Source organism: Dunckerocampus dactyliophorus, chromosome 1, assembly GCF_027744805.1.
Source record: "Dunckerocampus dactyliophorus isolate RoL2022-P2 chromosome 1, RoL_Ddac_1.1, whole genome shotgun sequence".
NCBI classification, from domain to species: domain Eukaryota; kingdom Metazoa; phylum Chordata; class Actinopteri; order Syngnathiformes; family Syngnathidae; genus Dunckerocampus; species Dunckerocampus dactyliophorus.
In genome coordinates this window covers 9,122,589-9,145,460 of record NC_072819.1, presented here as the reverse complement: position 1 = coordinate 9,145,460, position 22,872 = coordinate 9,122,589, and the positions used below count along the sequence as shown (strand labels likewise).

General features: G+C 41.4%; 2 protein-coding genes across 3 annotated transcripts in view; one reads left to right on the top strand and one right to left on the bottom strand.

Moving 5' to 3' along the window:
• The window catches only part of LOC129181192 (dedicator of cytokinesis protein 9-like), a 106,915-nt gene that overhangs the window by 4,654 nt on the left and 79,389 nt on the right, over positions 1-22,872 (top strand). The window contains exon 1 of one of the 2 annotated variants that reach the window (XM_054776005.1): positions 18,070-18,293. The exons of the other annotated variant lie outside the window; for it this stretch is intronic. Within the exon in view, the coding sequence (XP_054631980.1) occupies positions 18,132-18,293 (162 nt within the window). The 5' untranslated portion in view covers positions 18,070-18,131. Of the gene's footprint in view, positions 1-18,069; positions 18,294-22,872 lie in introns of those variants that run through there. 2 annotated transcript variants of the gene reach the window in all.
• Positions 6,035-13,107, bottom strand: LOC129182214 (4-hydroxyphenylpyruvate dioxygenase-like protein). The gene is made up of 5 exons (XM_054778026.1): positions 12,437-13,107; positions 12,198-12,364; positions 11,965-12,125; positions 6,290-6,405; positions 6,035-6,212 (listed from the first exon to the last, which is right to left on the bottom strand). Exons 1-5 carry the CDS (start codon positions 13,105-13,107, stop codon positions 6,035-6,037), a joined length of 1,293 nt encoding a protein of 430 aa, XP_054634001.1.

The window sequence follows — 22,872 nt, the reverse complement described above, 5'->3', positions numbered from 1 at the left end:
AGCATTTGCACCAAAACATTACCGCAAAGTAGGCTGGGAACAGGACGTGCTCCCAGCGGCGCTACAATAAAAAAAAACATATGCTAGCATGCATGCGGCAGCGGGAGCAAAACTGAGTTCGGTTGTACTTAACTGAAGTATTTTATCAGTTATCAGTTATTATTAAGCCTCTAGCTTCCTTTTAGTAAGTAAAAACCTTGGCTATGATTGCACTACATTGTCATGTAGACCTACAAAGTACACTTGGAAGAACAAGAGGTGAATAAATGTATTGCAACTGATGTGAAACTGATGAGGGGTAGGATTAAATAAGCTTTGCTTCTTCAAACTCCTTTTTGGACATGCAAAATTGTGAATTGTACTATGTGATGTGCTACTGTTTGACTCATGCATGTTCAGGATTAAAACCATGAACCATGATAATAACAAGCCTAGTAGTGCTGTACAACTTTTATCAGCAGTCCGCAGTGCCCTCTACTGGTCAACATTATTATTATTATTATTATTTTCCCTTTTTTTTCTTTTTTTTCCTCTACTGGTCAACATTCAAACTGGACACCAACCTGTCTATAGAGGCCACCTGTCTATAGCGGCCACTTTTGCAGACTCCCTCTAGTGGCCGCTATAGACAAGTTTGACTGAATTTACATTTGTTTTACTTAAGCGGATATGACGTTTACGTCTGCACTACGTGGATTGCGTAACTTTTTAACGTAGCTCTTGGTGGAGGTCATAAGATGATAGAAACATCCGCGTGCTAATGAACTCTTAATAATAATCACTAATAGAACAACCCCCCAATATACAAGTATTAAATATATGAAGTATGATTATTGACCATTTATGTTCATACATTTAAAAAAATAATAACTACCACATCACGTGACGTCGCAGAAGCGCTGTCGTGAAAATTTGCTAAAGAAGGAAGTGACGTAGGTCTCGCGCATGCGTAGAACTGATTGTGTTTCCGGGACAGATTGCGCAGTGATATCACAGATCCGTTGCGTCACGTGACCAGAAATGAGCGCTGCTGACATGCCAACATAATAACGGAGTATATTGACTAGCATGACTCATCCCAGTCGACATTCTCCTGATGTTTTGTTGTCTTATAGAAGCAAATCTTATAGAAGTAATTCCACTTCTCGTAAGTCTAGGTGAGCCTTGGAAAGCGGAAGACGACGGACTGCGTGTGTGTTCTTTCTTCTTCTATAGTTTGGTATGTCACATGGTTCCATCTGCGTGTCTGTTCACAGCGCCACACGTAGGTGTGACTTGTGTGTTACATTGTTTTCACCAAGGACGCTGAATGAATAGGACTGTCGAGTCGCCTGCAAATGAATGGAACAGCCTGTAGTATGCCATGAACTTGAAAAATGACAAATCTGGTCTTTTGGACCGTCTATTAGAGCTATTAATGGCTGAGCAGTGTGCCAAAGATATGTTTACAATGCAGTGTTTCTCGATTCTGGTCACTATCATGGTGGCCAAACCCACGCAGGGCATACTAGAGAAGTGGATGTCAAGTTGACAGTCCTATTCATTTTAGTAGTGTTCTTGGTTTTTCATTCAGTGATCCGTTCCCGTCTGGATCCAACTATGTAGTAATTTTATACCATGTTTGAGTATAAATGTACATGCTTTGCCTCGTGCTCCCCTCTTTTCCAGCTTGTTGAATTGTCAACAAGTGATTCAAGGTAATTTTGTTACTCATGTTTAAAATAAACTAAATCATGACCATATTTTCAAGATTCAAGAGTTTGTCATATGCACAGTAAAACCGTTAGTTCTGCTATGCAATGAAATTCTTGTTCTGTTCATTCTCCCCAAAAAAGAAAGAAAACACAAGAAAATGAATAAGAACAAAAGGAACATTAATACCAGTAAATTAAGCAACAACAACAGAAGAGACATGAATACCAATGAATGAATGAATGAATGAATAAATAAATAAATAAAGTGCTATGCGTGTGCTGCGTGCGGCGAGAAGCCTGATGGCCTGTGGGTAAAAGCCTTTCGCCAGTCTTGTTTTCGGCAGGTTTCAGTTCAAACCACTCCCTAATGTCGCTCAAGGTGAGAAAAAAGCACTCAACAGGCCCTAAAGTCTGCTTATTATTGCTTATCATCTGTTTTTCTCCTGTAACATTAACAAGACTGTGTGGCTTTGGAGTTGCAGATGTTTTTTAATAGTGGCTTATAGGGGTGTCACCAGATCTCATGTCACAAGATTACGCTAAATTAAAACGTGACAATATTTCTCGTTCAGAAAAACTGTCTCATGGGGACTAGGCCTGGGATGATAATAAATAAATAAATGAATCACACAATAAATTAAAATGAATGGATAATTTTGCCGCCTCAATAAATGTGCATGCGTGTCTGTTTTCCTCGTCTCCTGCCTTCAAACAAACAGGGAGAGAGTTCATTGTGGACATTGGTTTCAGCACCATGGCACGTTTGTTTCATAGAACAAGGGCATGAATGTCGTGAGCCCTTTTGTCAGGCATACGGTTTCCTTGTCTCAGTGGGTGGAGGCGGGGACGGTTGCATACACACAGTACAGAAGAGTGTGGCCTTGTGAGGTAATGTAGTATATTTTTAAATGAGGAGATTGCAATATATTGTCATATATTGTTAATATTTATTCATTGTACTTTTCTTAAATCTCGTCTCGTGTATTGTCTTGTCTCATGGACTTGTGACACCCCTAGTGCCTTATTACAAAGTACGCACAGTACAAGTGGTGTGAAAAAGTTTTTTCCGCCTTCCTGATTTTTTATTTTTTTGTATATTTGTCACACTTATATGTTTCAGATCATCAAACAGATTTCAATATTAGTCAATGACAACTGAACACAAAATTATTTTTTTAATTAAAGTTTTTATTATTAAGGGAAAAAAAATCCAAACCTACATGGTCCTATGTGAAAAAGTGATTGCCCCTCTCGTTAAAACGTAGCTTAACTGTGGTTTATCACACCTGAGTTCAATTTCTCAAGCTACACCCAGGCCTGTTTACTGCCACACCTGTTTTCAATCAAGAAATCACATAAATAGGACATGCCTGACAAAGTGAAGTAGACCAGAAGATCCTCAAAAGCTAAACATCATGCCGAGAGCTAAAGAAATTAATGAACAAATTAGAAAAACAGTAATTGAGATTGATCAGTCTGGAAAAGGTTATAAAGGCATTTCTCAAGCTTTGGGACTCCAGAAAACCACAGTGAGAGCCATTCTCCACAAATGGTGAAAAAATGGAACAGTGGTGAACCTTCCGAGGAGTGGCCAACCAACCAAAATCACCCCAAGAGCGCAGCGACGACTCATCCAAGAGGTCACAAAAGACCCCACAACATCATTTAAAGATCGACAGGCCTCACTTGCCTCAGTCAAGGTCAGTGTTCATGACTCCACCATAAGAAAGACACTGGGCAAAAACAGCCTGCATGGCAGATTTCCAAGACAAAAACCACTGCTGAACAAAAAAAACATTAAGGCTTGTCTCAATTTCGCCAGAAACAATCTTGATGACCTTTGTGAAAATAATCAAAAGTTGAACTTTTTGGAAGGTGTGTGTCCCATTACATCTGGCATAAAAGTAATGCCACATTTCACAAAAAGAGCATCACACAGTACAATATGGTGGTGGTAGTGTGATAGTCTGGGGCTGTTCTTCAGGACCAGAAAGACTTGCTGTGATAAATGGATACATGAATTCTGCTGTCGACCAAAAAATCCTGAAGGAAAATTTCCGTCCATCTGTTCGTCACCTTAAGCTGAAACGAACTTGGGTTCTGCAGCAGGACAATGATCCAAAACACACCAGCAAATCCACCTCTGAATGGCTGATAAAACTTTGGAGTGGGGTAGTCAAAGTCCTCAAATCCTATTGAGATGCTGTGGTTTGACCTTAAAAAGGCGGCTCATGCTTGAAAACCCTCCAATGTGGCTGAATTACAACAATTCTGCAAAGATGAGTGGGCCAAAATTCCTCCACAGCGCTCTAAGAGACTCATTGCAAGTTATCACAAACACTTGATTGCAGTTGTTGCTGCTCAGGGTGGCCCAGTCATTTATTGGGTTTAGTGGGCAATCACTTTTTCCACACAGGGCCGTGTAGGTTTGGTAGGTTTTCCCCCTTAATAATAAAAAGTTTCATTTAAAAACTGCATTTTGTGTTCAGTTGTGTTATCATTGACTAATATTTAAATTAGTTTGATGATCTGAAACATTTAAGTGTGACAAACATGCAAAATAAGAAATCGGGAAGCAGGCAAACACTTTTTCACACCACTGGTAGTTCAGAAGCTATGCAACCAACCCAGCACAGATTGGAAAAAAAACCCCTGGAAACTTCATTCAGGTCCAATAAAGTAGTATATCCATATAGTCAAGAAAAGCAGCAACTGCGAACAATAACAAGCCTAATTTGCATTATGGAAGCAGAGAGTGTCTGAAACAATGGATTGTGATTATGTCGTAGTGCACACAGGAACAGGAAGTACATTTTGATTGAGACATTTCAAACAGAAACCCGTCAAAGAGACACACAGGTACTGTTAAACGACACCGCAGCGTGCAACATCCACTTAAGAGCATAATCAGGAAATCGTAGTACCCCCCCTTACTGGTCTTCCCGGGGGGGGGGGGGCTCTCTGGGCTGGCTCTTGGGGCACTGTTCTTTGTGCTGCCTGCCCCTATGGGCCTGGTGGCCTTCTGGCGGCCGGGGCCCGGCCTTGCTATTTGGGGCGGGGCTCTCTGGGAGGTGGAAGGCGGCCCCTTTCCTTTCATGCACTCTCAGTGACAATCACACGCCCACACATTCCTGCACCTTTATATATATATGAAGTCTTCCTTACATACAGAGATACCTGTACATATGCACACTCACAGTACATACGTACTTCCCCACATTACTCACTGAGTTATCCAGGGTGTTATTATGTTGTTGGTTTTATTACAGCGACGGTGATATCAGCAGTATGACTATATATATATATGTGTGTATGTGCGGTATATATGTGTATATATATATATATATATATATATATATATATATATATGTATATATGTATTTATGTATGTGTATGTATGTATATATGTGTGTATATGTATTTTTTTTTTTTTTTACAATGATGTGCATTACAGTAACTTTGATTCTATTCACTATCATGGATAATCATTTCATTACTACAGTTATGTGTGACTGTTTCAATGCGGTATTATCATGGTGATCACTATCATAATTCATCATTTCATGACTGCTATTGTGTGCGACTGTTTCAATGCAGTATTGTCATTGTGATCACTGTCATAGGTCATCATTTCATGACTGCTATTATGTCTGATTGTCATTGACAGCTTTGTCATTGTGGTTGTTGATATTGATTTGTCCTTTATCCTTGTTCGTCTTTATAGTTGTCACGGACATTTATTTGCTGATGTCGTTCGGTATGTTTCTGTTGTTCTGTCACAATTGTTGTTGTTGCTGCTGTTGTCCTTGTCTCTTGTCTCTCTTTTTTTTGTTTTTGTCCCCTCTCGCCCCCCCCCCCCCCCCCCCCCCGTTTCCTTTTCTCTTCTTCTCTGTCCCCTCCTGCTCCGGTCCGGGCGCTCCAAATTTGCTTTATAACAAGCATCAAGGTCGAATAAATTTTGTATGACAGGGGAAGTGTATATCACACTTCTCTCTGGCAGAGTAAATCTGTTGAGCACTTGACGGCATTTAGGTATACAATTCTATCTGCTTTAAAGGCTGGACAGGACAGGGGGAAAAAAAAAAAAAAAAAAAAAAAAAAAAAGGAAATCGTAGTACGTTCTTGTCAGGAGCCACCCTGCAGGATACACATGTGCATTGTTGGACAGCAAATGTAAAATAGCCCCCCTTCCCCAAATAAATATAGTATTTTTTTAGTATATTTTACTCAACCTCTCTTAATAAGTGACCCTTAAAGATACATTTTTAGTACATCTTATTAAGTTCTATCTCAAAAATATTTAAAATGACCTTCCAGTGACCTGGTTCAAGAGTTCCTAGTTACGGGGCAGTTTTTGGAGCATCCTTCCCGTTTGCACCGTCCATGTAATTCTGCATACAGTCCCACAGGGCCTTGATGTTGCCTTCACCTAAGCCGGCCACCCCTCTGCGCTCAATCAGCTCCAGGAAGAAGGTGTCCTCCTCAAAGAGGGGCTTGGTGAACCCCTGGAGGAGGTATCTGGGAGGAAGGAGACACACGGTGGTTGAGGAGAAAGTGTTTAGGCTGACAACAAACAAAATTAACCAGGTAATCACTTTCTGGCCTGGCCGGCTAACAACTCCTCTTCCGTGTCCGTGTCCAGAAGAATGCCAAGCTTGCACATCTTCTGGGGGTCGTATCCTATATCCAGGATCTCCTGCAGTTTTTCACTCTTGTCACACCACAGGGGACAGTTTGAACAAAAAAAATGATTAATTTGTTGTTTTGGTGAATACAATTTCACAAAATAATACGACAATATTATGCACGCACTTAAATGCACGCAACACTAAGAATTTTTAGCATGTGAAGTAAAATTACGGTAAGGAAAGGATTGAGTCCTGATACAAGCCACTTTAAGAAACAGTCTAAGCTAATGGTGTGAATGCCGAGATCCGCATTGTTTGATATCATTTATTCCTGAATTTGTCATCTATTGTTTTATTATTTAATAAGGTAATATCTAGTGGTGCACGATAATTATCGGACCGATATGAGGGAATTATGGCATCACACCGATAAATCCAAGTAGCTCAGATGACTGATAATTTAAAAAAATGCTCCAATAAGGCCAGAATACCTATACTGTGCTCGTGAGCAAATCAAGTGCTCCTTTTTTCTCGTGGCTGTGACGTTAACAGCCTGTTGTAACTTCCCCTGGGCTCACTTGTAAAGAAACTTTAAGAGGAAGGATGCTGTACCAAATGCTTCGCGATGAAGGGAAAAATTCCTCATTGGGCACACAAAAAACCCTGTCAGCCACCTGAAACTCCAGAGGAGCGAATTTGATAAGTGCAAAAGCTTTGCCAGAGACCTCCATGGTGTCACACCGGCTGCTCGGAGCGTGTGCCCGAATACAGTGCACCTTGCTAGGCCACGCAGGGTGGCTCCTCCCGTGCTATACTCCGGTTCTCCTGAGAATAGTGATGTGGTAGTAGTAATGTCGTGGTATTTGATTAGGACGAATCAACGGGTACAGTTGGTCAAATCCGAATTTGTTGGAGGCCTTCTTATCTCCAGGTGTGCACAAACTAAAGTTATATCTAAATAAAAAAAGGAGATACAAAACCGTTAGTGGTTATCGGTACCATATCAGTCTTGAGAATCAAAAAGTTATTGGTATCGGTTTGAAGAAAAAAAAATTGTGCATCTCTAGTATTATCATTCATCTATGATATACAGGTATTTATCTAGTCATTACAATGTTTCTGTTTATTTTATATATAATATTGTCTGTATTTATCAAGTAATCACAGTCGTCCCTCAATACATTGTGGTTCGAACATTGCTCCCTCACTCTATCGTGTTTTTCAGAAATGAATTAATAATGTTTCGTGGTTGACTATGGCCCATTATTAGTCAATAAATATGTACTAGTCTGGTCACTAGGCGTCAGTAATGACGCAAAACATTGATGAGACATAACATTACATTAGATTACCATGACACTGAATGAAGTCAGCTGTGGCATGTCTGACATGATAGCGTCAATAAAAGGTATCCTTCCATTCCATGTGGAAGTGGTAATTTTTTTTGGTTTGTTTTTTGGTCCCACTTTGTTTGAAACCCTTTTTAAGTTTAGAATAAATAAATTGGAGGCTAGCTAGATAGCTTGTTAGCACGCTATACTTAAAGCCTCTTGTGTCACTGCAGAGATCCTATAGCCTGTGCACGAGCAATGTGATGTAAAACAAGAATAATAGGAGTGTAAAGATGACTATAGGGGTGTTATTTCACGTATCCATGGCTCTAATAATGGTATAACATGTACCGTATTTAGAAAGTCAGAACAGGTTTTCTGTGCCTTGAAAATATTCCATTTTGTCATGTTTCACAGGACAGGAGCTAGTGCTTCCTGTCCTGCACCTTTATTTTGGTGAGCTGTACTTCCTGCGTGGTGGAGGAGACAGCCGCTTCTGCCTGGTGGCCGCACAGCTGCGGCCAATTGTCATTAGCTGTGGTTAAAAGGCCAGGGGCGTCATACATGCGGCGCTGGTTCATTGCCATTGTTACCCGTGCTCCTCGTTTTCTCATCAATGCTGTCACCTGAGGACTTCACTTACCTGGACTACCTGCACCCTTTACCACAGATCCTTTTTCTCAGTCGCCTTTTGTTTATTCTTGTTGTACACCATAAAAGGACCTTTATTTTTTGTATTCCATCGCCTCGTCTCTGCATACTGGGGTCAAACACTCGACAGCCTCTACCATTCATGACACATTTGCTAATATTGAATCCTACTTTGCGGAAATTATTGCGGTTGGTTCTGGAACCAATTAACCGCAATAAACGAGGGACAACTACATACGTTGTTTATCCGAGGTGTGGACTCAAGCCACAATTTTGAAGACTTTGCACTCGAATTGACAATCTATTCAATTAAAATCAGGTTTAAGAACAAACAACGAATGTTTGGATTACATTTCTGTGCACTGACACCCTGAATGCTATGTCAACACTCCTTTTGTGTGACTAAGTCTTGTCACACTGTTCTCATTTAATTTAACAAACAAAACCATTTTAAATGCTTTCATTGTATTTGACAAATTTAAAGTGCTCATGACACCAAAAAAGTTTGGGGAAAAAAACCCCCAAGAAAATGAAAGTACTCAATAAAACAGTTTTGTCATACTGCTGTCATAGATAAATAAACAACTATGAAATAAAAGAAGTGGTGATTTTGACACAATTTTGACATGCCCCCCAGCGAGTATTCTGAACCGACGCCATCTTGGCTGTGAGGTCACTGCCAAGACCACATTCCGGGAACCAGATTCAAACACATGCAGCCATGAACTGATATTGTGTTGTGATATCTATGATATAACACACACAAAAATGGCCACAAGTATGTTTTAAGTATGTGACAATGGCAGCTGGAAAATAAAAGACGAGTTAGCCTTGTAATAAAACCCCATAATATTTATATTCATAGAATAGATCTAGTAAAAAAGTGTGGATTTACTTATTGAAACTGCCAGATGGACCGCAAGATAGGCTAGAAAGACTGCAAGCAATCCACACTGCATTAGCTGCCAGCACTAGGCTGGCTACTATGGAGCATATGAGCAGGAGACATGTGAATTGACTTAGGCCCTGTCGATAAGGAAAAGTTCCTGGGATTTTTTTTTTTTTGGCGGGTTGAAAAAATATTGCGTCACTTTATTTTCAACCAGCATATAAATATGAAACGATTCAACTTGAATATAAATATTATAAAGTCTCTTTTTGCAGGAGTACACTTTCACAAAAGATGTTTACTTTTGAAAAGTAGTATACAGTCAAACTTGTCTATAGCAGCCACTAGAGGGAGACTGCAAAAGTAGCCGCTATAGAGAGGTGGCCTCTATAGACAGGTTGGCGGCCATTTTGAGTGTTGACCAGTAGAGGAAAAAAAAGAGAAAAAAATCGGGGGGAAAAAAGAATGTTGACCAGTAGAGGGCACTGTGGGACTGCCGATAAAAGTTGTACAGCACTACTAGGCTTGTTATTATCCACCACCCACAGAACAAAGCTGTGCTAGTAATGTCTTTTGTTATGCTTGTTTTTAATATTTTACTTTTTATCCGGCAGAGTGTCATTACAGCTTTAGTTCATCAGGAAGTGACGGGAAGTGACTGTGGGCGTCCCAAGCAGGAGAGCTAGGTTCAGTGCTAGCTGTGAGTGTCGAGAGAGTTGGGAAGTGTGTTTATGTTGGCGTGGATGTAAAGTCCTGCAGTGTTCTCCGCTGTTAATAAAGCGATTAAAGTGCATCGGCGACGTGAGTCTCTCCTTCCCCACAACAAGCGGCATTACAGTATTGACCAGTGCACATTGTCTCACACCAGGAAATAAACGGCGTCACTTTTTACAGGCATTGCCTGGACAGCTATGTAGTGGGGCTTGTTTAACCTTTGGCTTGTGGGCAAGCAGGAAGGACAGACGAGATTGGATGTGTGTGTGTTCTGAGCTGCTCTCTGGTGGCCGCGTTCAATAAATAAAGTTGGCAGAAGCAACAGGAGAAGTTTCCTTCTTTGCTGGAGTCAGGTTGCCCTTACTACAGTTTGGAGCTGAATAACACTGACAAGTTAACACACTGTAATAGCGAGCGCCAAAGAAGACAGCTTTTTTTTGTGTCGAATACAGAAGATGAGGACTTTGATGGATTTGTGGATGAGGATTGATCAAAAATAACGTGAGTACATTCTAAAATACTTCAATTAAGTACAACCGAACTCAGTTCAACATACGATAGCATGCATGCTAGCGTGTTTAGCGTGCATGGAGTATTGTATTGTATTGTAGCGTCGCTGGGAGCACGTCCTGTTCCCAGCCTACTTTGCGGTAATGTTTTGGTGCAAATGCTCTTCCTGGTCATGTTTGACCAGGAAATAGCAAGTTCAAAAGAAGACGGCTTTTTTATGTGGAACAACTGACAGTTTGTGTGGATCTTGTGAATGATTGTGACTGAGCTAGGACTCAGTAATTAAAGTCTACACACGACGGCTTCATTTATTGAAAAACAAAACTTTTTCGTGCGTGAAGCTTCTACTTGAGTCGGTAATTTGGCCGCTATATGCGGTCAGATATTGACCAAGGGAGACAAAATGGGTGGCCGCTGGCCGCGTTGGACAGGTGACCGCTATACACAGGGTCTATAACATGTAAATTTGACGCGGGGGATTTTTCTGCTATAGGCAGGTGGCCGTTCTATAAAGGTGGCCGCTAAGACAGGTTAGACTGTACTTTGTTTGCTGCCTCAGTGTTGGTGTAAGCTATTATTTATGAAACCCTTATTTTGTGAACACTGGTAAACAGGATATAGCCGAAACCACTTTTATTTTGAAGGCCGGAAGTGTCTTGTGTGTGTTGAGAAGGTCGACTCTTGACTCTTGCTAACAGAGATGTACTGTGCACATGAATAAGCTTTCCTAGCCGTAGCAGTAGCTTCCGTCCTTTATTGACACTGAACTTCCACATCAGTTAGCATCCTGACACCCTGGGCTACATTGGCATGAGACAGACATAATTTATTGTTTGGCTTCCCAGATATTGACTGCTTAGAGCACATGTGTCAAACTCGTGCCCTGGAGGGCCGAGACGCTGCAGGTTTTCTCTCCAACCAGTTTCTTCAGCAGGCGATTTCATTGATGAGCTCCTTCCCTCAAAATGAAGGTGTTGATCATTAAAATCACCTGCTTTAGTGACTGGCTGGAAAGAAAACCTGCAGTGTCTCGGCCCTCCATGGCACGAGTTTGACACCCCTGGCTTAGAGGAAGTCCGACCTAGCACATCAAAGACGAGGTACTGTGTTGTTTTCCACACCATGATTGTGTTAATCATCGTCGCATGATATCATTGTGTTGCAAATGTTGCACTGAGCCGACCGCCTTTTTTTTTTTTTTATGAAGCTAAGCCAAACTTTTTAGCCGCTGCTTCTTCGCTGGTGCTCACCGGCTTCTTCTTTGTTAGTGTTCATGGCTATTTGGTCGGCGAAGTGGGCATCGAATCTAGGAATCGAAATATAAACATTTGAATGATCCCAGGAAAATCGGAATGTTAGTCCCGGTTTCCATCGATGCTCGAGACTCGGTGCTCAACCCTACAAGCGAAAGACTTGTTTGCTTTGGCGGGGTGTTTGTATTAATGAGTCATATGCAAACAAATTAAAGTGCTCAAGGGACAAAACATTGGAGCACACCAAGGCAGTTTCACAAGCCCCGTATTGGACGTGCGTGTATTCGTTCAAACCTCGGCATAGTAGTCAGCAGGATGCAACAAAATAGGCACGCCAGCATCCATCATTGTTTGCGTTGTAGACAGGATGTCACTCGTGTGCAGTGCAATGTGCTGGATCCCTGCGCCCCAATGCTCCTCCAAGAAGGTGTCCACCTGGTTCCTCTCTGAAAGAGCTGGATAATATTGGCGCCAAGAGATGTTTAACAGGTATTTAACAGGTAAAACAGGTATTGTTTGCGCCGCACCTTCACCAGGCAGTGATTCCGCAACAACAAACTTGCAGTCGAGCTCATGTTTATCCTCGCAGGGAATGGCGAGACTCGTTTCGGGGCATTTTAAGTACTCCAGTATGTACAGTCGAATTCCCTTCCTGTTGTGATGGATGACGAAACCATCATCCACGTTGTCATTTCTGCAAAGAGGCACACAGTGAGATGCACCAAGCCGGGAAATAAACATGTCAGCGCTAAATTTTGTGTCTTACCTGTTAACGGAAAACCTCTGAAAGCCAAAAACCTGCTTGTACCACCTCATGACCTGCTGGCTGAACCCAATGGGGCACGCAAGGGTGATGTGGTCCACATGTGTGACATGACAGTCATCTCCAGAGGTGCTGTGGTCCTTGTCAACGAGGTTGAAGCCAGGCAAAAAGCTCCCCTTGTACTTTGTCTTGTCAATTAACGTGTGGCAGACATTCCCAACGATGGATTTAAGAACAGCATAGATGACCTGACCTTGCTGGTCGTGCACAGTGGTAGGAGGAACCAAGAAGGTGCAACCCAGGCGCTGGAGAGCATCGAACGACCCATGCACGTCCTCCACCTCGTAGCACACGTTGCACGCAGTGTCTACCGGGTAGTGCGGGCTGATGTCGTAGAGGCATCCTGCCAGCTGGTCCCGGTTCTGCTTCTGGGAAAGTGTGTCTACAACGACCACGGGATTTCCATCCATCGCGGAGGCAGTGCTTCGATTTCCTCTCCTCTCGTTGACGACTAAAACTGCCGACCCAGTTCTGAAGGCTAGCTGTCTGCTACGGTCCGTCAGTCTGGTCGCGATTAAGTGAAACTTAAATTTGGAGACAAAGTCGTTGTTAATTTTGTCCACGTTGGAAACGTGGAGCGAAATGTGGTGCATCCTTGTCAGATAGGTTGCCATGTTTGTCATGACTTAGGGCAGGGGCTGTGTCCTTTTAAGGAGCACGTTTGTTTACTTTTTTGCTGAAGTCATTTGTAAAGTTGGCAATAACAGTATTTCGCAATCAACCACCACCTTCTGTTATATTTTAAGTGATATTATACACTTGAACTATAGTATGATCCCCAATGCTGTGGTTCTGAAACTAATTTATCCTGATCATATCCTTTCACTTTCTTATGTTGTTTATACGTACAGTTGTGTGAAAAAGTGTTTGCCCCTATCCTGTTTTCTTATGTTTTTGCATGTTTGTCACGCTTGTTTCAGGTCATGAAACAAATTTAAATATACAGTAAGTCAGTGACAACCTTACTGAACAGAAAATGCAGTTTTAAAATGTAACGTTTTATTATTAAGGGAGATAAAAAATCCAAACCGACATGGCCCTGTGTGAAAAAGCGATTGCCAGTCTGGAGAAAGTTATTAAGCCATTATAGGCCATTTTGGGACTCCAGTGAACCACAGTGAAAGCTACAAAAGCCACAAAAGGTCACAAAAAAACCCACAACAACATCCAAAGAACTGCAGGCCTCACTTGCCTCAGTTAAGGTCAGTGTTCATGACTCCACCATAAGAAAGACACTGGGCAAAAACAGCCTGCATGGCAGAGTTCCAAGATGAAAACCACTGCTGAAAAAAACAACAACATAAGGCTCGTCCCAATTTTGCCAGAAAATATCTTGAGAGCCTTAAGGGAAAATACTCTGTGGTCTGATGAGACAAAAGTTGAACTTTTTGGAAGGTGTGTTTTTCATTACATCTGGCATAAAAACAGAAAAAGAACATCATACCAACAGTAAAATTAAGTGGTGGTAGTGTGATGGTCTCGGGCCGTTTTGCTGCTTCAGGACTTTGAAGACTTGCTGTGATAAAATGGAACCATGAATTTTGCTGTCTACCAAAAATTCCTGAAGGGGAATGTCCGGCCATCTGTTTGTGACCTCAAGCTGAAATGATCTTAGGTTCTGCAGCAGGACAATGATCCAAAACACACCAGCAATGGCTGAAGAAAAGCAAAATTAAGACTTAGGCGTGGCCTTGTTAAAGTCCTGACCTGAATCCTATTGAGATGCTGTGGCATGACCTTAAAAAGGCGCTTCATGCTGGAAAACCCTCCAATGTGGCTGAATTACAACAATTCTGCAAAGATGAGTGGGCCAAAATTCCTCCATAGCGCTGTAAGAGACTCATTGCAAGTTATCGCAAACACTTGATTGTAGTTGTTGTTGCTGTAATACCCGTGCTAAAAAAATATATAATCTATCAAACATATATTTTACAGATTCACTTCACACAAAGTGAAATATTTCAAGAATGTGTATAATATTTTTTTTAATCTTACAGCTAACAAAAACCCAAATTATGAAAAATTGCCAAAAAGTAGCCACAATATTGTAAACTACTGATTCGCGTTGTAAACAAATAAGATGCAAAAAGGGAAATAAAATCCATACATTTCTTCAGATGCACCTACGAGTATATATCAAACACAACACTAGCTAGGTTGTCACAAAACTATACATCATGCAATTTAACATACTGTATTCTAATATATAACTATTGAATTTACTTGAAAGTTATTTTCATAAAGTAATATGTTTACATAATTCAATTTGACTCAACTTTCTTTCAAAAGGCAACTCTCCCACTCCCATTGAACCAAGGACGCTAAATGATTAGGCCTTTCGATTAGGATGGAGTGGAGTACGCCATGGAGCAGAAAGTCCGCCATGATGGTGAGAGAGGCGCACAACAGTGTACAATGTATTCACTAGCTCTGAGGTGAGTGTAGAATAACGTTATACAAAGTGGGTACACTTTGATGAAATGAATGAATGTTATCCACTGATGATAGACTGTAGCCTAAATCATCATCACCATCACTGACTTGTCATGAATGAATCACCCAGAGAAACGGAGTAGCTTAAGCTACAGTATATTGTGTGCGAGTCTCACACAATACTGTGTGTGGAAGTGGATTGCCGAGTTGACTGTCCTATTCATTTCTAGTGTCATCAGTTGCGTCGGCGTGTGTGTTCATAGCGCCACATGTCGGTGTGCCTTGTGTATTACATCGTTTTCACTCAATGATCCGTTACCGTCGGGATGCAACTATTTAGTAATCCACTACAGTGTGGACGCAAATTTTTGCCCCCCCAAAAAAATCTCAGGAGTGTTCCCGTCTGGACAGGGCCTTAAACAACTGCCACCTGCTATTTTGCTCATCGTTTCCGACGGTGAGAAACTCTTGCTTGGTTTTTAAGCACAGCCTCACGTCTTTATATTGTGTCTTTTCAAAACCAAAGTAGCATAGACCACCTCCCGTGTGTCGGTTGTTTTCAGGATTGAGATTTATTTTAGGGGATTTTGTGTGATCAGGGTATAAAAGAACGAAAAGAGATAATCTGCTGCTCTGCGCATGTTTTTGTGTTAGTGCCACCGCTGCATATTTGGGTCACGGTACAGGAACTGATAACCGAGGTGGTTGGATTTTGCCGTCTTCCAGGCTTCTATGTCAGTCTTTAAATGAGTTGTGGCTGCTTTCACACTGTCGTGAACACACAAAGCATCTAATTTGCATCCTTCAAAGCATCATAGATCAAGGGTGTCCAAACTTTTTCCAGTGAGGGCCACATAGTGAAAATGAAAGGATGCAACTTTGCCACTATGATATTTTGTAAAGCAACGCATGGAGATATGCTAAGAAGTTCTATATATTTCAAGAAAAAACTGCATCTCAGCTTTGTGATATACTGTAGATGAAAAAGCGTATTATTATTTTGAACGTTGCTTTTTTGTTCCCATTTTTGCTCTTTTTTTTAAATTTCCCAAATATTTCAACTTCCTTCTTAAATAATTTTTGCAAATTTTCCTCTTGTAATATTATGATTTTATTCCTGTAATATTTTGGTTTTATTCCCACATTAGAACTTTTTCCCCAACCAAATTTTAAAAAAATCTAAACTTTATTTTGTTTTGTTTGTTTTTTTAAATAGTATTGATTTTGTTTTGCAACTTTATTTAAACTTTGTTCTTGTACATTTTCGTCTCATGACTATGACTTTATTCCCATAATATCTTGATAATATTAACACTTTTAAAAAAAATAACATCTTTAATGTTTTAACTTTATGCTACTAAAATGACTGTATTTGTCCTCATAATGTTACAATGTTATTCTTGTAAAATTAGGACTCATATATACAGTGTGTACATATATTATTTTTTCATTTACAAATGTATTGGATAAATAAATAAGATAAATAATTATTAATTTATTAATATAATTTTTTATTGTAATATATTTTTATTTATATAATTATGTATTATCAATACGGCCACCGAGTGGTTAGCATGTTGGGCATCTCTGTGTGGAGTTTGCATGTTCTCCCGGTGCATGCGTGGGTTTTCTCCGGGTATTCTGGTTTCCTCCCACGTTCCAAAATCATGCATGTTAGGTTAATTGGCGACTCTAAATTGTCCATAGGTATGAATGTGAGTGTGAATGGTTGCTTGTCTATATGTGCGATTGGCGATTGGCTGGCGACCAGTCCAGGGTGTACCCTGCCTCTCGCCCAAAGTCAGCTGGGATAGGCTCTAGCATACCCCCACAACCCAAATGAGGATAAGTGGCATAGAAAATGGATGGATGAAAGGATGGATGTATTATCAATTTTTTTGGTTTATATGGGAGTTACCCACCCCCGAATGGAGAAAGTTGAGATGCCCATAAAAATGTCCATAAAAAACATACAAACCATTCTCCTAGCTTGATGTTGTCATTCTCTTCTGATTTGAGATCAACATTTGCAATAAAAGTGACTTCAATATGCCTCACACAGATGGAATCAGAGTCACGTTGTAAAGGTTATATACTGTGTGAGTTTGGCAACTATGGTGCATTCAAGGACCGCCGAACAAAGTGTGAAATCTAAATGCTGGACGAAAAAAGATCAGTGAAGCATAAAGACATGAATATTGATGGCTTTTTTAAAAACAGTGGTGCATGTATACTGTCCATTTTACCTGTATTATCACATACAGTCAAACCTGTCTTAGCGGCCACCTGCCTATAGTGGCCACTGAAAAATCCCCCACAGCAAATTTACATGTTATATACCCTGTGTATAGCGGTCACTCGTCTAAAGCGGCCAGCGGCCACCCATTTTGTATCCCTTGGTCAATATCTGACCGCATATAGCGGCCAAAATACCGACTCAAGCAGAAAATTCAAATTGGCCGCCAACCTGTCTATAGTGGACACCTGTCTATAGTGGCCACTTTTGCCGTTTCCCTTCAGCGGCCGCTATAGACAGCTTTGACTGTATATAAATTATTACCAATTCATGGTGAAGGAGATGTGTTTTCCTGCAGAAAAAACCTTGAGGAAAAAAAAAAGGAAAAATTAATTTTTTGACACATAACCATGAATTTACGGGTACGTGAAGGCTGAATTGTCAATCTTCGGGATCCACTGTACGGTGTACTCTCACTCAACCTTCAGATATTGACATTGGGGACTTTCGGGGGCTGGAAGTCTGACTCATCGCATGGCAATGCAGGTCAAGGAAGGTGAAATCATTCCTTTTTATGCTATCCAATGCAAGTATATGACATCAGGAAGATGACATCATCCCTTCTAATTCCACTGAGTTTGACATACAGTCGTTAAGTCAGAGAATGAGGAAGGAGACAGAGAAAGCAACCCAGTTCACAGATTGCATCCGTGCATCCTCATTCACCCCAGGCAGAGGGAGCGAAGAAGGAAGTCGACGCTGAGCTCAGCGCAGGAGCTGACCCATCTCTTCTCTCTCCTCCTGGCACTCTTCCCTCAATCCCCACTGGAGTGACTCAGTAGGAGCAAGCAGCCTGGCGGCACTCGTGCTCTGTCAGCAACTCTTCATGGTTCCAAGTGATTTGGAACACCCACTGATCTTCAGACAAGTTGTAATCCTAAAGAGGTTTTAAAAGGACTAGTTGGTACGATGGGATGCACCACCAGCGTGGTTCTGTTGGAGGGGCTGCGCTACATGCTGGATCGGAACTGTGCATCCATCAAGGGGGCGCTGGAAGTCAGGGCGCCAGAGGAGGAAGAGGGAACTCAGACTCAGACAGGGTGTCAAATTTGGATGCGGAACACAGCGCTGGTAAACTCACTTTCTTCAGTCACTGCTGCTTATTTGTATTTATTTTATTTTTTGGTGAAAAAATAAATAGTACCGTTTGAAGTTAAACTCATGTTTGCAGCACTTTTGTTTGTGCTGCCATCTTTCATGGGCTGAACTCATATCTCATATCATATAAGGCCTATTTCTCTCTTATATCGTTCACAAATCTTTCTGAATGTGTGTTCGTGAGCATGTCAACATGCTGATGAGACAGCAAGATTATTGCACAGGTGTGCCTTAGGCTGGCCACAATAAAAGGCCACTTCAAAATGTGCACTTTGACTGTGTTTATAAATTAAGATTCACAAATAGGTGTAGCCCAACTTCATTGTGATTCATTGCTGATGTTTAAAATTGTGTCACAACATTTATTCATATAGTGTACAGCAGTGGTTCCCAAAATGTTTACATTGGCTACTGACGATGGCTGTAGTTTACATCTGCATAATAATTTATGACCAAATTGAAGGGGAACGTTTACCAATCACGATAAAGCAGTATCTGAAGGACAAAAATACATACAACCAACAATAAAGCCCCACACACAGTGACAGGTTTTTTACCGCTGCACAGCACGGGAATTGGAACACTATTATTGGAATTAAACACTATTAATGCAAATTAGGCGCTAATTGTTTTACATTTTTATTCACGTACCCCCTATTACAATTGGCGTACCCCTGGGGGTACGCGTACACCACTTTGGCAACCTAGGGTGTACAGTATACAAGGGGGTGGGCGGATGGATCCAGATATTGATAGTATCGATACCATGGCTAGTATCAGTACCAGAGCCATACTTTTCTGTTCTCTTTTGTTTATTTTCACAATATATGTGACTGGAACAGAGGTCCAATAACAATGCACTGCTTGGGTTCAGATGAGAGAGGCCGTTCCTTCCAGGCATGCCTTTCCAGGTCTCATTGTCGCTACCAATGTGAGTGTTGAAGTCTCCCAGCGGAACAAGGGAATCCCCCGAGGAGCACTCTCCAGTACTCCCTCTAGGGCAGGGGTGTCAAACACGTGCCATGGAGGGCCGAGACACTGCAGGTTTTCTTTCCAGCCAGTCACTAAAGCAGGTGATTTTAATGATCAACACCTTCAGTTTGAGGGAAGGAGCTCATCAATTAAATCACCTGCTGAAGAAACTGGTTGGAGAGAAAACCTGCAGCGTCTCGGCCCTCCAGGGCACGAGTTTTGCACATGTGCTCTAGGGACTCCACAAATGGCGGGTATTCTGAACTGCTGTTTGGCGCATAAGCACTAGCAACAGTCAGGACCCGTCCCCCAACCCAAAGGCGGAGGGAAACTACCCTCTCGTTCACCGGGTTAAACTTCAACGTACAGGCCCTGAGACGGATTGCCACCCCTGCCCGTCGCAGGCAATGCCAGAGTGGAATAAAGTCCAGCCTCTCTCGAGAGGACTGGTTCCAGAGCCCTTGCTGTGGGTTGAGGTGAGTCCGCTTGGAAGTTCACCACCTCGTGCACCAGCTCAGGCTCCTTCCCCAGTAGAGAGGTGACATTCCACTTACCAAGTGCTAGCTTCCGCAGCCGAGGGTCGGACCGCCAAGATACCCACTTTCAGCTGCCACCCAGCTCACTCTGCACCCGACCCCTTTTGCCCCTCCCATGAGTGGTCAATTCATTATAGGGGGGACTCATGTCTCTTCGGGCTGTGCCTGGCCGGGCCCCATGGGTGTAGGCCCAGCCACCAGACGCTTGCCATCGTGCCCCACCTCGACCAAAATAAAATCAAGAGTGCAATATATATATATACATATATACACAGGGTGTATCAAAAAAAAAGTAGCCACTAAAGTTACAATTGAATATTTTCATGAAATGTCTTTATTTGCATATGTTGGTACGGACAACATCCTTCGGTCCATACCAAAATTTATTGCATAATTGCATGCATGACTGAACACAGGCTTGTTTTCCGGTGGGCAAAAAAAAAAAAGTGTTACGTCATCAACTGTGATGCAAAATGTGAATTTTTGTTCTTCTACGCTGCAATACCCAGATTATTACTGGTCTTGTCGGAAATGGTTTAATTGCTGGAAGGTACTTTTTCCGCAACAACATCAACGGTGATGATTATCTCCGAATGTTGAATGAGCATGTCGTTCGTATTCTCAGAAGAATGCCTCGTTTTCGTCTTCAAGGAAATGGCCGGTTGGCATGTGCTCGGCGGGCCCAAGATGGTGCTCCACTACATCGGAGGAGAACTGTAACTGATCGGCTGACAGAGCTTTTTGGTGACAATGTTATTGCTTTGAACTGCCCAGTGGAATGGCCCCCGAGGTCACCTGTTCTGACACCGCTGGACTTTTTTCTGTGGGGCCATCTCAAATCAAAAGTGTATGTGACACCACCACATGACCTCGACGACATTGAACAGCAAATCAGAGCTGAAGTTTTTTTTGTTGTTGTTGTCCTGTCCAGCCATTATAGCAGATAGTATTGTTGATCGAAATGCCCTTACATGCGCAACAGATTTGCTCGGCCAGGAAAAAGTGTGAGATACACTTCCCCTGTTATACAGAATTTATTTGAATTTGATGTTTTGTTGTTATGCATATCTACGTGTGTACAGGTATCTCTGTATGTGTGAGAGCTGAAGTTAACATCCTCCGGAGGGACAGCGGAATGATCATGACGAGCATGATGCGGAGGAGAGAGCACCTGTGCATCCAAAGAAATGGACGTCATGTTGAGGACTAAGTTGACAAAAACTTACATCCATTACCCCAGTGCAAATAGCGTGGAACAAAGGGTTAATCTGGGTATCCCAGTGTAGAAGAACAAAAATTCTCATTTGGCATCACAGCTTTAGACTTTTCCTTAAATTTGAACCCTTTAATTTTTTGGAGGATTTTTTTTTTTTCCTTACCGGAAAGCGGGCCTGTGTTCAGTCATGCAATTATGCACTAGATTTTGGTATGGACCGAAGGGTGATGTTCATACCAACATATAGACATAGACATAAAGACATTTCATGAAAATATTCAATTGTAACTTTAGTGGCTACTTTATTTTTTGATACACCCTGTATATATATATATATATATATATATATATATATATATATATATTTTGCACTCTTGATTTTATTTTGCTGGAGGTGGGGCTCGATGGCAAGCATCTGGTGTATGGGCCTACACCCATGGGGCCCGGTATGTATGTGTGTGTATATATGTGTATATACAGTAAACGCCCCTACAACGTAAATAATCTGTTCCGAGAACCTTTATGTTATAGGGATTTTATGTTATACGAAGCGTAAAATACATGTAAATAGCCTAATCCGTTCCAAGATCTTCCCAAACTCACCTGTTTGGCCCTTCAAAATATTCAAAGTCCACCAAATATGGTGGGAAAATATAAGAAAACATTAGCATAAACATAGTAGAGTAACATTCCAATATAAAATAAGGTAATAAATAAGATTACTGTAAATGAATAAAACTGAAAAACAAAAACAATCTTACCGTTCACGAGATGTCTTGATCAGGAGCACGCAAGTGGAGGCAGGAAGGAGGAGGAGGACTAGCCTGAGTCGACTCAAAGAGTCTAAGAGTCAGCTAGTCTCACAGACAAACACACACGGACTACACGATAATGCTGTGTGCAAAATTTTAATTCGTAACTTAACTTAATTGTTTAAGTTAGTTTAAGGGCGACGACGAAGAGGAAGGAGGTTGAAGGGACAAGCCTGTCTCTCACACAAACTCACGTACGTGCTGTATAACTCAGCCAATGAGATGAGAGCGGAGGCGGTGCCCCGAAAATCAACCAGCGTCAGAAAATCAGCGTCAGAAGGCGTCACCAAGTGTTAGTCTGAACTTGCACCGACTTGAGGCATTAATAAAGTTGATTGGGAAAAAAGAAAAAAAGACTTGCACTGACTGACTGCTTTATGTTATATGGAATTTCTTCTGTAATACGAAGCAAAAACTTTACATAAATTCTTTATGTTCAGTGGAATTTATGTAAAAGGAGGTTTATGTTATGTGAGGTACTACTGTATATATATATATATATATATATATATATATATATATATATATATATATATATATATGTATGTTGATTTTATTTTGAGTGCAAAATAAGTCAACAAAAGCAACCAAAAATTACTATTGGCTCACATTCAAGTCCTTTTTTTTTGCCAACAAAGCCCCCCTGTATACAAGGAAATAAACATACACCGATACTACCATTGGTACTGACACTATCAACATTTGGATCGATACTCTCGTTCCTACTTTTATCCAGATTCTTCCTTTGCCCCTGAGCCTATGTGTAAGCTCTGACATCATTCAGACACCGAGTACTCCCCTCTCACGTTGCATCATTTAATGTGTCCCACGTGTTACAGCACAGAAAGTTAGAATTCTACTCTCCGCCCCTCCCCTCCTGAGTGCCTGTAGTGATGGTCATCGTCAAGTGTGTATGTGTGTCAGAAACGGTCTACGTCATCGTTGCTTGCGTGAGTAACTCGGACAGTCTCTTGGGAAGGGTGTGGAAGGCTAACACTTCCTAATGGCTTCAAGCT